This window comes from Onychostruthus taczanowskii, unplaced genomic scaffold (assembly GCF_017590055.1).
Source record: "Onychostruthus taczanowskii isolate IOZ18803 unplaced genomic scaffold, ASM1759005v1 scaffold61, whole genome shotgun sequence".
NCBI classification, from domain to species: domain Eukaryota; kingdom Metazoa; phylum Chordata; class Aves; order Passeriformes; family Passeridae; genus Onychostruthus; species Onychostruthus taczanowskii.
In genome coordinates this window covers 5,969,275-5,985,288 of record NW_024503790.1, presented here as the reverse complement: position 1 = coordinate 5,985,288, position 16,014 = coordinate 5,969,275, and the positions used below count along the sequence as shown (strand labels likewise).

The following is a 16,014-nucleotide window of genomic DNA, read 5'->3' as shown; positions in this document are numbered from 1 at the left end:
AGCTCAGGCTTATTCTCCAACTTATTCCTCAGCCCCAGCTCAGCTTTATTCCCCAGCCCAGCCCAGGTTTATTCCCCAGCCCAGGTTTATTCCCCAGCCCAGCTCTGTTCCCCAGCCCAGCCCAGCTCTGTTCCCCAGCCCAGCCCAGGTTTGTTCCCCAGCCCAGCTCAGGTTTATTCCCCAGCCCAGCCCAGCTCTGTCCCCCAGCCCAGCTCTCTCGGGGTCACATCCACACCCAGAGCTGCAGTGTGTTTTGGAGCTGTCCCTGAAGGTGAGAAGCGTTTCAAACCAACACCAAGTGACGCCCACACGGAGTTCCCTGCTGCCCCTCTGCCTGCACGCAGAGACGGCCGCAGCAGCAGGACGCAGCCGCAGCAACTCCTGCAGCTCTGAACTGCCCTGGCACCCCTGTGCCGCTGCAGCTCAACCCCTGGCACTGCATTCTAATGCACTGATAATGACTTTGATTTCTCTTTCCTCAGCAAGGCTGGTGCTGCTGGCCAGGGATTTTAGGGAGGGGGCAAAGCGGGACCCCCAGGGGGGCTGGGCAGGGAGCAGCCCACCTCGAGGATGAAGGGCAGCACGGGGATGAAGGTCCTGGTGCTCTGGGACAGCAGCGTCAGGGCACGGATGCAGTGCATGCGCAGGGGGTAGAACCGAGACGTTGGCACCAGCCTGGCGAGGGCAAAGAAATAAAAATATTAAATTAAAACGAATTTTAAAAATTTAAATAGAAATTGAAAATTGAAATAAAAATATGAAATATTAAATAAGAAAAATTTTAAATAAAAAAATAAAAACAAATTTGAAAATTTTAAATAGAAATTAAAAATTGAAATAAAAATATGAAATGTTGAATTTAAAAAAATTAAATAAATAAAAATAAATATTAAATAGAAATAAAATTTAAAATTAAATAAAAATAAAATATTAAATGAAATAAAATTTTAATTATTATATAAGAAAAAATATTAAATAAAAAGAAAATATTAAATAAAACCGAAAATATTAAATACAAATAATTTAAAAAATATTAAACAATTATAAATTTTAAAGTATTAAATAAAACTAGATTAAATATTGAAATATTAAATAGAAAATTATATAAGAACCAGAAGTATTAAATTAAAATACATTTTCAAGTATTAAATAAAAATAAATTCAAGCATTAAATAAAAATAAATAAATATTAAATGAAAATAAAATATTGAACTATTAAATGAAAATAAATAAAAATACAAATACTAAATGAGAATAAATAAAAGACTAAAATATCACATGAAAATAAATTTTAAAAAAATGAAATGAAAATAAAGAAAAATAAATGATTTTAGGCCGCATTTCCAGAGGAACCTGCAGCCTTCAGTGACACAAGAAACCCACCTGGGCTGGAAATCAAATTCCCACAGCAAGAAAGGGAAGAGCCCTGACTGCCTTGCAGCCATATTTCAAATAATTAAGGTCATTAAGGTTCAAAAATTCAAAAATTAAGGTCATTAAGATTCAAAAATTAAGGTCATTAAGGTTCAAAAATTCAAAAATTAAGGCCATTAAGATTCAAAAATTAAGGTCATTAAGGTTCAAAAATTCAAAAATTAAGGTCATTAAGGTTCAAAAATTCAAAAATTAAGGCCATTAAGATTCAAAAATTAAGGTCATTAAGGTTCAAAAATTCAAAAATTAAGGTCATTAAGGTTCAAAAATTCAAAAATTAAGGTCATTAAGATTCAAAAATTCAGGTCATTAAGATTCAAAAATTCAAAAATTAAGGTCATTAAGGTTCAAAAATTCAAAAATTAAGGCCATTAAGATTCAAAAATTAAGGTCATTAAGGTTCAAAAATTCAAAAATTAAGGTCATTAAGGTTCAAAACTTCAGAAGTTGAGCCCAAGCCACGTGAGGCTGGGCCTGAGCAGAAGCAGCTCCCCCAGGAGCAGGGAGGGGATGGAGAGCAGCCCCCAAAACTCATTTGTGCCCCACTCTCAAGCCCCTGCACGTGAAGGTGGAAGGCTCCAGCATTAAAAATGTCACGGTTTTAAAGCACAGCTCGCAGCTGCCAGACCCAGGCTGATGAATGAACCCCTCCCTCCCCAAAGGACTGGCTGAGCAATCCAGGAGAGCCCACAAAATAAAAATATTTGACCAGGCGCCATAAATCAGCTGCATCACCCTTCCAAATAGTGAAATAATTATCACCGGGCCCGTTGCGGAAATAAATCTGCTTTGCACCCCTGCTCTGGCACCCCTGGAGATGACCAAAGCCATTGTCAGGAATTAATTGATGGAGGAATAAAGCTGTTAAGTGTATGGATTTACTGTAAAGCCAAGCCATCCATTCCAGATGTGGCTGGATCCCCAGGAATGCCGAACACAGCTGGGAGCAGCTCCAGCTCCCTCCAGGTGAGCCCTGCCACCCCAGAGCAGAGTCCCCTGTTGTGATAAGGCACAAAATGATGACACAGACACTGCTGCTCTCGAGGGGAACAAAAAAGAAGAAGCAGCACTTTATTTTCTGACTCCAACATTTATAGTTTTCCAAAGGACAGCCACCTCTCCAATGCCACTGGACAGACCAAGGGTCCATTAATTCTCTCCACCTCCATGAAAGAATGCAAAACACAGGTTATTTACAGAAGTGTGTGTGAGAAAGTTTGTTGAAAGAATGCAAACATCAGAAGGTGTTGTGATAAGGCACGAAATGATGACACAGACACTGCTGCTCTCGAGGGGAACAAAAAGGAAGAAAAGGAGTTTTGTTTTCTGACTCCAACATTTATAGTTTTCCAAAGGTGACAGCGGGTTGGAGGGTGACAGGGCCACCTCTCCAATGCCACTGGACAGACCAAGGGTCCATCAATTCTCTCCACCTCCATGAAAGAATGCAAAACATAGGTTATTTACAGAAGTGTGTGTGAGAAAGTTTGTTGAAAGAATGCAAACATCAGAAGGCTTAACAAAGTCTTACAAAATCAGGGCGACAAGTCCCCATCACTTGGGGTGGCTCCTGTCCTGTTCCAGGCTTGCTTTGACTTGGCCCAGCCCATCCTGCCACAGCCCTGGTGGCAGAGGGGACACAGAAATCTGCTCTCTGCTCCAGGTCTCCCAGGCTGGCTCTGCTTTCTTCCCTGCACCTGCTGAGAGGCTACAACGCCACCAAAATGCACCAAAAATCCTCACTGAAGCACACACACCGGGGAGCAACTTCGTGTTTGCAGCCAGACACAAATCCCAGCACAAAAAGCCAGGAAATGTTTGTGGAAAAAAAGGGATTTCTGCTGCTAAAAGCAACCATCAGCGTGGAGAGGGATGGAGGGAGCAGGTCCCAGGGACACGGGGCCAGCAGGGAATGGGATCCTCCTCCCACCCAGCCCTCAGGAGAAATCCCCCACAGTGTCGCCCTGATTTTGTAAGACTTTGTTAAGCCTTCTGATGTTTGCATTCTTTCAACAAACTTTCTCACACCCAGTTCTGTAAATAACCTATGTTTTGCATTCTTTCATGGAGGTGGAGAGAATTGATGGCCCCTTGGTCTGTCCAGTGGCATTGGAGAGGTGGCACTGTCACCCTCCAATCCACTGTCACCTTTGGAAAACTATAAATGTTGGAGTCAGAAAATAAAGTTCTTCTTCTTCTTCTTCTTTTTGTTCCCCTCGAGAGCAGCAGTGTCTGTGTCATCATTTCGTGCCTTATCACAACACCCACAGCACAAAGAAGGGACTGCAGAGGTCACAGTGACCCCACGGGTGCCAAGGTGCCACCTTCCCAGCCTGGCTCCGAGGGGGTCCTGTCCCAGCTGGGGTCTGACTCTGTTTCCCAACGCTGGAATCCCAGAATCATGGAATGGTTTGGGTTGGAAGGGACCCAAAGGTCATCCAGTGCCATGGGCAGGGACACCTTGCACTGTCCCAGGCTGCTCCAAGTCCTGTCCAGCCTGGCCTTGGGCACTTCCAGGGGTGGGACAGCCACAGCTGCTCTGGGAAATCCATTCCAGGGCCTGCCCACCCTCAGGAACAGGAATTTTTTTCCTGCTCTCTCATCTGAAGCCCCCCTCTCTCAGTTTGAAGCCATTCCCTGTGTCCCGTCCATCCATCCTTTGGAAATCCTCTCTCCATCTTCCTCCTTCAGCTCCTGGAAGGCCACACTGAAGTCACCCCAAACCCACCTGGGGGGGTTCCCAAACCTCCAAATCCTCGCCAGGCAGGACCTGCAGCTCATGCCAAGCTGCTAAAAACCCTGCTGGGCCTCACCCCATTCCCCTCTCCTCAGCCCCAGACCCTGACTGATCTGCTGGGCAGGTAGGAAGGTGCCTGGACCCATCCCAGAGCAGTGGGGGATGTTTGCATCCTCTTATCTGATCGTTTAAATCTGCTTATCTCCATCACCCCGGGGAGCTCCTCCAGAGCTGGGTTTTAAAGCTGAGAATCTGGTTAGCAGAGCTAACAGGATTTGGGAGATCACCAGAGATCCCAAAATTCCCTCAATGCTAATGTTAACAGGCACCTCAGAGCACAAACATTTCATCCATACAAAGTGGTGGGAGGAGGGAATTCTCAGCAGACATCCTGAAAATAACAACTGTGTCCCACTTCTTCCAATGCCAACAAACAGGCACCAAAAATGCAGCTCCTAAATGCATTTACAGAGCTGCAGATGAGGGTTTTCTAAAGCAAGGCAAATCATTTTCCTTGCAGTTACCAGGATAATCTGCCCAGGTTATTCAGGCTGAGACTTTTCTTGTACAAAGAGCAAACTCTGTCACCACCTAAAAAGCTGCTCACAGGCATCTCAGGCTGGAAAATTTCAATTAAAAGCAGCTTTGAGACAATTCATGGTTAAATCCAAATCACAGAGCTGTAAAACAACACGGCAAAGCTGAGAAAAAAGAATTAGGAATTGCACTCACTTGATACAGCCAATAATGACCTGGGTCAAGGGGTAGATGAGGGGCTCCATGACCTCACTGGGGTGGATGGTGCTGAGAACTCGACACCAGAAGTACAAACAGTGGATGTACTGCCAGTTGTAGACTGACTGGAAGTTCTCCTGCAGGAAAAGGGGAAAAAAAAAATAAAGGCAGAAAGGTGAAAATGTGGCATTTGATAGGTGCTCACTCTGCTTCTGCCCAGGCTCATTTCATCCAGGACACTGCAATGCCCAGGGAGGAATAACAACACTGGAGCTGCCATTCCCAGGGCAGCAAGCTCACAGGGAACAGCCAGAGCCTGAGGGAAATCAAGGGAATAAAACCAGGCTGCTGTGCTAAAGTGAGGCTGCTTTGAGAAGGATGAGCTCCCAGCCTCATAGAGGGCACTGGGATGTGGCAGGGACAGGGAATCCTGGGCTGGGCACAAAGGATCAGCCCAGCACTTTTGGGGAATCATGAGCTGAGCACAAAGGATCAGCCCAGCACTTTTGGGGAATCCTGGGCTGGGCACAAAGGATCAGCCCAGCACTTTTGGGGAATCATGAGCTGAGCACAAAGGATCAGCCCAGCACTTTTGGGGAATCCTGGGCTGAGCACAAAGGATCAGCCCAGCACTTTTGGGGAATCCTGGGCTGGGCACAAAGGATCAGCCCAGCACTTTTGGGGAGGGCACCACACAGGACAGCTTCATTTTTTCTAACTTCAGGGTAGAAGTGCCAGGCAGCAGAGCAAAGCTGCAGCTTGGTTACCAGCAGAACCACTGCAGCAGGACACGGTGACAGCAGTGACAGTGACCCAGCCTGGCTCAGCAGCACGACCAGCAGTGGCCCAAGGCTTGCACCAGGCCAGGACATGGTTTTCAAAACTCTGGGCAGGTGCTGCAGGCAGCTCTTAGTGGCAGACTGAATAAAAGCCCAGCTGGAGCAGGAGTCCCTGAAGGAAACCCTTCCCTAAAAGTTCTGTAGCTCTGCAGGTATTGCCCAGAACCACAGCAGACTGCACTCACAAGGTGCCACAGCCCCCACTTGTGGCTTTTTTCCAGACTTCCAAGGCCCAGCTCACCTCTCCTGCATGGAGCAGCAGGATGCACAAGTCCTGAGACAGGGACAGAATCTTTAACTGCAGCCACTGGGCCAAGCCTTGCAGCAGGGCCCTAAGCCAAGGCACAGCTGGACGTGGCAGGGCTGTGCCAGCTCTCCCCAGGTCACTGAGATGTGCCAGAAAGCTTTTCTCAGCTTCTCCTGCACAGAACAGACAAGCAATCTGCTCTGTAATCACCTTCCACCGCCATCCCCTGCTCCATTTAAACAGGCTTAGTGTCTGCATTTGGGTATTTTGGTGGTGCCATTCCCATCTGAAGTGCCACGAGCCTCCCCAGCTGTGAAATCAAGTGGATTTACTCCTTGTCTGGGCCACAACTGAGGGTGTAAGGAGCCAGTACAATCCAATTAGGGGATCTGCAGCCCAGACTTCATTTATCTCTGCTTATTTATCCCCATGTCTGACCAGCCAGGAGATTTAGCTGGGCACCAACCCCGCCCTGCTTGGGGGCAGCTCAACAATTAATCTCTGGGGTCTGTTTTGCTAAACAGGACTAAATCCAGGATTAGCAATCTGACACAGATATCCCAGGTCAGACTGGAGGTGGCCAAAAGCAGGGCTGCTCCCCAGAGGTCTGAGATGTTTTGTTAAGTCCATTAAATACCATGGACACTGCTGGGAAGCTGAAACACCCCAGGGTGGCCTGGGCAGAGCAATAAAAACAGCCTTGGGCTAAGGCTGGCTCCAAGGAAAAAGCTGTGAAGGAAGGAATGTTGTGGCAGTTTTGGGATGCCCTTGGGATGCCCTTTGCAGCTGCAGTGCACCTGGAGCCCTGTCCTTTGTGGTTTTCCAAACCCTAACCTTAATCCTAGCCCTAGGCAGGAAATCAGCCTAGGGCTAGCTCCAAGGAAAAAGCTGTGAAGGAAGGAATGTTGTGGCAGTTTTGTGTTCCCCCTGGGATGCCCTTTTCAGCTGCAGTGCGCCTGGAGCCATGGCCTTTGTGGTTTTCCAAACCCTAACCCTAGCTGCTTTACCTGCATGCTCTGTAACAGAGGCTGGCACACACCCTGACATACTCTGACCAACGTGTGCCATTTGTTTCTCAACAGTAAGAGAGCCTCCACCAGTCCCCTGTACTTCCCAAGGTCCATCCTCTGAAGGCCATTTAATAAATGCCCTCTCGACGCCTGTAACTCTGCCCAGCTGTGTTGCAGGGAGCCCAGGGAGGATGAGGAGGGTGCCCACCTTCTTCCTGAGGGTCATGGCGCTGCGCAGGTGGATGGCCAGCTGGCGGATGTAGATGAAGCTGTGCTGGTAGGAGCTGGGGCTGTCCAGGGCCAGCATTTCTGTCAGCGTGCGCTGCATGAAGTTGATCATGGGCAGCACGTTGGGAGAGGTGAACCTGGAGTTCTTCACAAAGGCAATGTACATTTGCTGGGAGGGCAAGAGGATGAGAAAGCAGCGTGTAAAAGAGGAGTAAAAAGAATTCTGGGACTCCTCTGCCCTTCCCAGGTGTGACCAGACTGTCCCTGTGAGCTCACATTAAGAGATTGATGAGGCACACTCTTCTTCAAGCAGTGAAATAAGTGAATTAATTATAAATAATTAGTATATTAATATAAATATTATTATTTAATTTAAATAATAAATATAAAGCAGTGAATTAATTATAGCCCGAATTTACAGGGTTTTCTGAAAGTGTTGTTCCTAATTCCAATTGGTTGGTAATCAGTTGTTACCCTGTTTGATTGGTTAGATCACTAGAGGTGGTTACATGCTTGTGTCTCTTTTTAGATATTGTTTGCAATTTTCTTTTAATTATTCAGGATAGAATTCTAAGGCTGTAACTGTTAACAACACCTACAAAAACTTTCTCAGGAGAATAAGCAGATTTTCACTGTTACAGGATTTTATTCTTATGGGAACTTCTCAGGCTAGCTTAGCCATATAAGCTCCCACCAGAGTACTCACACTCTCTTAGTAAGGCCTAAACTATGTTTTCAAAGGCCTTTCTTCTGTAAGGTTTTGCTTATATTTAACACCAAACCAGAGCTGAAGTGTTGCTGTGACCACAGAAAGGAATAATCCAGCCTGGCCCTTCTCCAGGGGAGACAGGAGTGTGTTTAGCTTGGAGATGTGCCCACCACTGCCTGGCAGCAAGAGGGCAAGGCTGCAGGAGGGGCTGAACACGTGGGGATGGCTGGGCACAGCTCTCCTGCTCAGGTGCCACTGTGGCAGCAAAATACACCTGGGAACTCAGCTGGAAGGTCAGAGCAGCTCAGGAGGATGTCAGCACGCAGGAATCTGGGGATGAAGGCTCAGCAGGCACCAGGGACCTCCCCTGCTCAGTCTCTGTGCCCCCAGCAGGAAGGGCAGCAGTGGGAAGCAGGAATCACCCTGACCTGATGAGAATTTCTGCCCTGTTTGGTTTTGTGGAGGCTGCCAGCATCACCTCCAGCCCCTGCTCACCTGCAGCTCAAGGCTCTGAGGTGTTTGCACACAACCTGAGGAAAAAAAGGTGCAGATCTCAGCAAAGCCAGGCTTACCTTGAGCAGGGGGCTGAGGTAAACCTCCTTCTTGTACCTGCAGATCTTGTTCAGCACCAGGAAGGCCAGGACCCTGACTGTCTCCTCCCCTGTGCTCCACAGAGTGATGGTTTGCTGGGATAAACCACAGAGACACGTGAGTGAAGGCACAAAGAGCTCCTGGCTGGCCACAGACAGGCCTGAACCTCCCTCCTTCCCAGCAAGAGGGCAGCCAGGAGGCAGGGGACACAGAGGGGACACAGAGGTGACACAATGTGCTGTCAGTCAGTCACTGGCAGCCCTTCTGTCCTCACTGGGACACCACACAACAGCCCAGGCTGATGCCTCCGTGATCAATAAAGGAATCCATCCAAAACCAGCACCTCTAAAAAATACACCCCTTTTATTTGTGTGGTTAAACACAGATTTTAACTCTCCTGAGTGACTCCATCTCCCCCAGGTTCACCTGGCCCTGGCAGGAAGCACCTGGTGCCCCCCACAACCAGTCAGCTCAGCTGCACAGCTCAGAGAGGGCTGGAGAAGCCCTCTCAGAAATGCCTGCAGCAGCTGTGAGGTGTGCCAGCCTCCAGCCCTGCATGACTCGAGCCATCTCCTCCACCAAAGGCTTCCCTGCCTCCTTGCAGAGCTGCAGTTTGCACTCAGATGCCACCCTGTGCCCTGGGTGTCTCCCCACACCTCCTGTGTTGTTGCTCACGCTCAGCAGTTGTGACTGAGCTGCCACAGAAATATTCCACCCCCAGCTCCCCGAGTGGAGAGGCAGCACAGACATTCCCAGGGCCTGGCAGCAATTCCTCCATCTGGGAGGAGGAAGCAGCTTCCCAAAACACCTCCCTGGGGAGCAGCAGCTACAAACAGAGCCACCCACACACTCACCTCAGCCTGGCATCACCTCGTGGCACCTGGAGAGAGGCAGGAATCCTCTCCAGGAACAGCAGCAGAGCAAGGCAACACTACAAGGGACTGACTGCCAGGGGATCCAGCCCAAACACCACAAATGCTCAGATGAAAGGGGGAAAAGCACCTCAGATGCCAATGGCACACCCCAGCACGTCCCCTTACCTTGAGCAGGGCCCGGCACTGCTTTGGGAAGGACAGGTAGTATGGAACTGTGGAGCTCACGTGCTGCAGGACTGCTGCACCCACTGAGGCCTCTGTCAGGCACGACAGCAGCTGTGGAGGAGAGCAGAACACCCCAGCTGGCAGGCAGGGCTCATCCCCTCCCTGTGCCAGCTGCATTTCGCTGGTTCCAAACACTGCTCAGGCAAGAAGGAGCTCCCACAAACCCCACAGCTGGATCAGGGGAGGAGCAGAGGCTGAAGAGCTGCCCTGCACTCCCTCAGCCTGGGAATGGGAGCTCAGCTGCTGCCCCTGCATGGCTCATGGCCCCTGAGCTCAGCACACAGCACCTCTGTGGACACTAAAATCTCAGTTTATCTGCAGTGCAGGACAACAAAATGGCCAAACTCGCCCTCAGTCTGCACAAGGAAACATCCCCTGCACAAGGAAACATCAGCTGCCTGGCAGCACACTGGATTTCTCTGGGATTTCTGGGTGGGAAGCTGGAATTCTTTGGGTATTTGGGTTAACTGTGCCTCAAGGAAAGGCTCTGACAAAATGTGAAGAACCAAATCTCTGTGTCTGCAGTGCAGGACACCAAAATGGCCAAACTCGCCCTCAGTCTGCACAAGGAAACATCACCTGCACAAGGAAACATCAGCTGCCTGGCAGGACACTGGATTTCTCTGGGATTGCTGGGTGGGAAGCTGAATTCTTTGGGTATTTGGGTTAACTGTGCCTCAAGGAAAGGCTCTGACAAAATGTGAAGAACCAAATCTCAGTGTCTGCAGCTTGTCCAGCTCAGCTCACTGCAGACAAACCCAGTTTCCAGCCTGAAGACGAGGTGAGCTCCAGGTGATCTGAGAGGCTCTGGAAGCAGCACAGGCATTTTGTCCACCTTTAATTTGCCTGCTCACCCTCCTCCTTGCTCTGCAAGGATTCTGGACTGAGCAGACATGGCCAAGGACACCAAAAGGAGAAGATTTTTGTCCAGAAATAGTGCCAGAAAACCCACTGTGGTGAAGGCTGGGACTGAGGGCTCTCAGGAGCCAGCCCAGGAGCAGGGATTGCTCCCAGGGACTGCATTCCCAGCTTTTCCTTGTCTGCAATGCTCTGCTGCTGGAGAGAGGCACCACAGATTGAGGGGAAAAAAAAAAAAAGTAAAAAGCTCTCCTGATCAAATTGCTCTTTCTGCTAAGTCATTGTGCCAGCTCCCAGCTGAGGCACAGCAGCTCCTGGGCTGTCACTCCTGGCATCCCTTCCCTCAGCTGCTGAAGAATCAGTGCTGGTTTGGTTTTAATATTCCAATTTGGGGATGCTAACAAAGAAATCTCAAAAAATAATTAAGTGGGGGCAGGAGTTTCCTTCAGAAATAATCCACAAATCATCTCTGAAACACCAGAAATTTTGCACGGATGGGATGGAACTTTATCAGTCAGAGATGCCTCATGTGAGGTCACCAAGAGAACATCTCAGTGTTTGCCTCAAGTGCAGAGATCACAGCACTAAAAACTGAATTAATGATGCAGAATGCAGGAACACAGACTGCAAGCTCCTTTAAAGCCTATTAAATATTAATCTGCCAGACAAATTAAAACAGAGAGAACTGCCAGAATGCTAATTCAACCCTTCTTTACTGCCTTACCTATTCTGACACAAGCATCTTCTGAACCTCCAAATTGTTAATTGGACCAAATAATTCCAAAACAACCCAGGGAAACAATGAACACAAATCTCAGAGGGGCAAACCCCACCTGCCTCACCCCAAAATATCCTAAACAGCCCAGCAAGGCACAGACTGACCCCACAAACAGAAAATGGTGATGTTTCTTACTTGTATGGTACAGCCAAGATAAACTTTGATGTCCAGTCGTAGCTTTCCCCAGAGGGGGCTGGTGGAAGGGAGAACCATTCTGGAAAGGAGCAAGAGTTGGGTTTAGCTTTAAAAAAAAAAGCCCAAATAAATCAGATTTCAGCAGCAGAACAAGCAGTGAGATGAATTCCTTGCTTCCTTCTTCCTTGAGGGGAAGAAAAGAAGAGCCCTGTGAGCACCAGCAGGCACTCAGTGTTTGGGAAGAGCTGGCACCCCTTGCCCAGTCCAAAGGCAGCCCTGGAAATCTCCAGCAGCTTTCCTGAACATCTCAAACCCCCCCAGACTTACTTGAGCTTGTTCTTGGGGGCTTTGGGGAGCAGCAGCTTGTGCAGGTGGTGGAAGAGGTCCCGGATACAGAAGGACACCAGGGCATTGAACACTGGGTGAAAGAAGCCAGGAAAGCAATTCTAAGTGATTTTCCATGTACTCCTGGTTTTCCTCGAGGGAAAAGAGGTCCCTGAGGAACTGAAGCCAGGGCAGAACTGCTGCATTTCCTTCTAGAAACCCCCAGTCTGCCTTATACTCAATTTTTTATCACAGATCAGAAGGCACAGGGACCACCTCCCCATGGAAGCAGCACCAAAACCCACCCTTGAAGGAAGAGCTCCCAGAGCAGCACAGCAAGACAAGCTCCTGAGTGCAGTGAAAGGTGAATTAACTCCTGCCAGGGCTCACCCCCACTCCCTGCCACAGCTCAAGTGCCCCCCAGACCATCTCCCTTCCCTCACCTGCAGTGTCAGTCACCTGGAACTTGCTGGGGTCACCACCACTGTCACCTTTGGTGGTGGCCACGGCTGCCTTGTAGGCTTGGGTGATCTCATGGAAGAGTTTTGGGGTGAGATTCCTCTGGGGAAAGAAGAAAAGGGGGTGCTGAGGGGAAGCAAGGGATCTCCTGGAGCTCCTGACTGGGACAGGGGTACTGGAATTCACTGGGAATTCCATGGCAGAGAGCTCCATCCCCAAGCCTCAGGGCAGGGTTAACAAACTCAGAGCCCTCACCTCCCCTGAAACTGGCTTTTAATTGCTGAGGCTTCAGAAGGAATTAATCAGCTGCAAGCAACTTCCAGTTTGAGCTTCATTCCCCTCAGCTACTAAATATGGGACTAAGAAAGCTCCTGGAGCTGCCAGAGGGTGAAAAACCCAAATTGGATCATTCTGGCCTCTCCTGAGCCACATTTCTGCAGCTTCCCCCTCACATGGGATGGCAGCACTTGAATTCTGCAGCCCAAAGTCATGCTGAAGGCACAAGAGCTCTGGGGGCTTGGGACACAAATTTTGTGCCAGGTGAACAAATAAATAAATAAATTTTGTGCCAGATGAACAAATAAATAAATTTTCTGCCAAAAGAACAAATAAATAAATAAATTTTGTGCCAGGTGAACAAATAAATAAATAAATAGATTTTGTGCCAGGTGAACAAATAAATAAATGAATTTTGTGCCAGGTGAACAAATAAATAAATAAATAAATTTTGTGCCAGGTGAACAAATAAATAAATAAATAAATAAATTTTGAGGCAGATGAACAAATAAATTTTGTGCCAGATGAACAAATAAATCAATAAATTTTGTGCCAGGTGAACAAATAAATAAATCAATAAATTTTGTGCCAGGTGAACAAATAAATAAATAAATAAATTTTGTGCCAGATGAACAAATAAATCAATAAATTTTGTGCCAGATGAACAAATAAATCAATAAATTTTGTGCCAGGTGAACAAATAAATAAATAAATAAATTTTGTGCCAGGTGAACAAATAAATAAATAAATAAATTTTGAGGCAGATGAACAAATAAAAAAATAAATAGATTTTGAGGCAGATGAACAAATAAATTTTGTGCCAGATGAACAAATAAATAAATAAATAAATTTTGAGGCAGATGAAGAAATAAATAAATAAATTTTTGTGGCAGGTGAACAAATCCCAAGCTGGCCCTTTTACAGGCAGGAGGAACTCTCCAGTGCTGTGTGTTCCAACTCCCTGCTCACCTGGGCAGCTTTCTTCCACTCCTCCACCATCTTCAAGCTCACATGGATGAGGGAAACCTTCTTCCTTTTGACTTTTTCTTGTTCTTCCTCTTCATCATCTTCATCCTCATCACTGGCTTCCTAGAGAGACCAGCAGGAGGGACTGAGGAAAGGTTTGACAGCCCTGGCTGTTTCACTGAGCACTGCTCAGGAGGGAGGCAGGCAGGGCTGATTTACCAAAGCTGCTCCCAGGTTTGTGGCAGATGAACAAATCCCAAGTTGGCCCTTTTACAGGCAGGAGGAACTCTCCAGTGCTGTGTGTTCCAACTCCCTGCTCACCTGGGCAGCTTTCTTCCACTCCTCCACCATCTTCAAGCTCACATGGATGAGGGAAACCTTCTTCCTTTTGACTTTTTCTTGTTCTTCCTCTTCATCATCTTCATCCTCATCACTGGCTTCCTAGAGAGACCAGCAGGAGGGACTGAGGAAAGGTTTGACAGCCCTGGCTGTTTCACTGAGCACTGCTCAGGAGGGAGGCAGGCAGGGCTGATTTACCAAAGCTGCTCCCAGCACTGTGTGCAGAGCAGGGAAGGTTCACCCGGGATATTGGGAATAAACTCCCACTGTGAGGCTGGCACAGGGAAGCTGCTCCAGCCCTGGAGGTGCCCAAGGCCAGGCTGGACAGGGCTTGGGGCAGTGCCAGCTGCTGGGGGTGCAGCTGGATGAGTTTTAAGGCCCTTTCCAAGCCAAATCACCCAGGGCTGGCACTGGGACACAGAAGATTGAGGTGTCTGAGCCCAGCCAGGTACCTCGAGGGTGTCAGGGGGTCTGTGCAGAGCCTCCTCCTCCTCTGAGCTGTCTGAGGCATCAAAATCCAGCAGCTTGCGATCGTTCTCCTCCAGAAACTTGTAGAACTCGGGGTCCCTGTCCTTCAGCCTGGAGAGCTGATCTTTGTGCTCTGATGCCTTCCCCTTCTTCCTGCTGGGAGAGAATGAATCCTTCACTCACTGCTCAGAGCTCTGCCTCAGGCTGTGACAAAAACATTTCGTTAAGGGTTAAGAAATCTTGACAGCAAGACAGCAGATTGCACTGGGATAGATGAAAACACCTGGGAAAAGCATCACAAAAAACCTTCTCAGCTCCTCAGAGCTGCTCCAGGGACTGCACCGCCTCCCTGGCAATGCCAAATCTCCCTTTCCATGGAGAAATTCCTCGTGATGCCCACCCTGAGCCTGCCCTGCTGACACTGAGGCCGTTCCTCTCCTCCTGCCCCGTTCCCTGGGAGCACAGCCCCACCTGGGGCTGTCCCCTCCTCTCAGGGAGTTGTGGAAAGCAGGATAAGCTCCTTTTCTCCATGCTGAGCCCCCCCAGCCGCCCCTCACCTGCCCGGCCGTGCCTGCAGCCCCTGGGCCGCCTTTCCACCCGGCTGTCTCCGCCTCGCAGCGCCGTTAAGGGCCCGGCCGCCTTCCTCCTCCTCCTCCTCCTCCTCCCAGCCGCCGTCATGCGCCGAGTCCGAGCCGGCAGCGAGGAACTCGTCCAGGCTCAGCTCCGCCAGCTTCCTGAGGGGAAAAAGGAGCGTGAGAGGGGAAAAGGAGAGTGTGAGGGGAAAGGAGGGTGTGAGGGGAGAAAGGAGGGTGTGAGAGGGAAAGGAGTGAGTGAGGAGAGAAAGGAGTGTGTGAGGGGAAAAAGAGCGTGAGAGCGGGGAAAGGAAGGTGTGAGGGGGAAAGGAGGGTGTGAGGGGAAAAGAAGTGAGGGGAGAAAGGAGGGTGTGAGGGAGAAAGGAACGTGTGAGGGGGGAAAGGAGCGTGTGAGGGGAGAAAGGAGGGTGTGAGGGGAGAAAGGAGGGTGTGAGGGGGAAAAAAGTGTGTGAGAGGGAAAGGAGGGTGTGAGGGGAAAAAGAGCGTGAGAGCGGGGAAAGGAGCGTGTGAGAGTGGAAGGAGTGAGTGAGGGGGAAAGGAGGGTGTGAGGGGAAAAGAAGTGAGGGGAGAAAGGAGGGTGTGAGGGAGAAAGGAGCGTGTGAGGGGAAAAGGAGCGTGTGTGAGGGAAGAAACAAGCGAGAGAGCGGGGAAAGGAGCATGTGTGAGGGGGAGGCTCATCCCGGCGTGCCCGGGACCCCCCTGGATGCCCTCCGGGACCCTCCCGGACCTCCCCCGGTGCGGCGCTCACCTCCTCCCGGGGGCCGCCATGTTGCCTCCGCCACGCGGCCGCCGCTTCCGGTCCCGGCGTGTAGCGCGGCCGGGGCGGGGCAACCGTGTCACGCCTACAAATATGCAAATCAGTATGTTTTACTGTTTTGCCACGCCCCACAACACCACTGGCCCCGCCCCGCTGCGTTGGCCCCGCCCCTCCCGCTGGTCGCTCCATCCCGGACATTCCCGGGCGGGATCGGGGATGGCGCGGGCAGCGGGCTCGGGAATGGGATTGCCGCCCTTCTCCGCACTGCGGAGACCGAGCCTCGAGTGCCCTGACCGGTTCTGGGCCCTCAGATCGGGAGGGACATTGCAGTGTGGCCACTGGGAGGGTATTGGGGGGCTGGAGTGTGTCCAAGGAGGGGTATTGGGGTTCAGTGTGTCCACTGGAAGGGTATTGGGGGGCTGTGTGTCCAC

At 49.6% G+C, this 16,014-nt stretch overlaps 1 protein-coding gene across 2 annotated transcripts in view; it reads right to left on the bottom strand.

The window, feature by feature from the left end:
- The window catches only part of NOC2L (NOC2 like nucleolar associated transcriptional repressor), a 28,881-nt gene extending 13,257 nt beyond the window's left edge, over positions 1-15,624 (bottom strand). Inside the window, exons 1-12 of one of the 2 annotated variants that reach the window (XM_041419711.1) lie at positions 15,575-15,624; positions 14,791-14,967; positions 14,218-14,389; positions 13,748-13,867; positions 12,169-12,286; positions 11,729-11,819; positions 11,402-11,480; positions 9,571-9,681; positions 8,512-8,625; positions 7,211-7,399; positions 4,904-5,043; positions 564-675 (exon numbers count right to left, since the gene is read on the bottom strand). In XM_041419711.1, coding sequence (XP_041275645.1) covers positions 564-675; positions 4,904-5,043; positions 7,211-7,399; positions 8,512-8,625; positions 9,571-9,681; positions 11,402-11,480; positions 11,729-11,819; positions 12,169-12,286; positions 13,748-13,867; positions 14,218-14,389; positions 14,791-14,967; positions 15,575-15,594 — 1,443 coding nt within the window. In that variant the 5' untranslated portion in view covers positions 15,595-15,624. The remainder of the gene's footprint in view (positions 1-563; positions 676-4,903; positions 5,044-7,210; positions 7,400-8,511; positions 8,626-9,570; positions 9,682-11,401; positions 11,481-11,728; positions 11,820-12,168; positions 12,287-13,747; positions 13,868-14,217; positions 14,390-14,790; positions 14,968-15,574) is intronic. The other variant, XM_041419712.1, reaches the window with a different exon arrangement.
- Between the last annotated feature and the right edge of the window lie 390 nt (positions 15,625-16,014).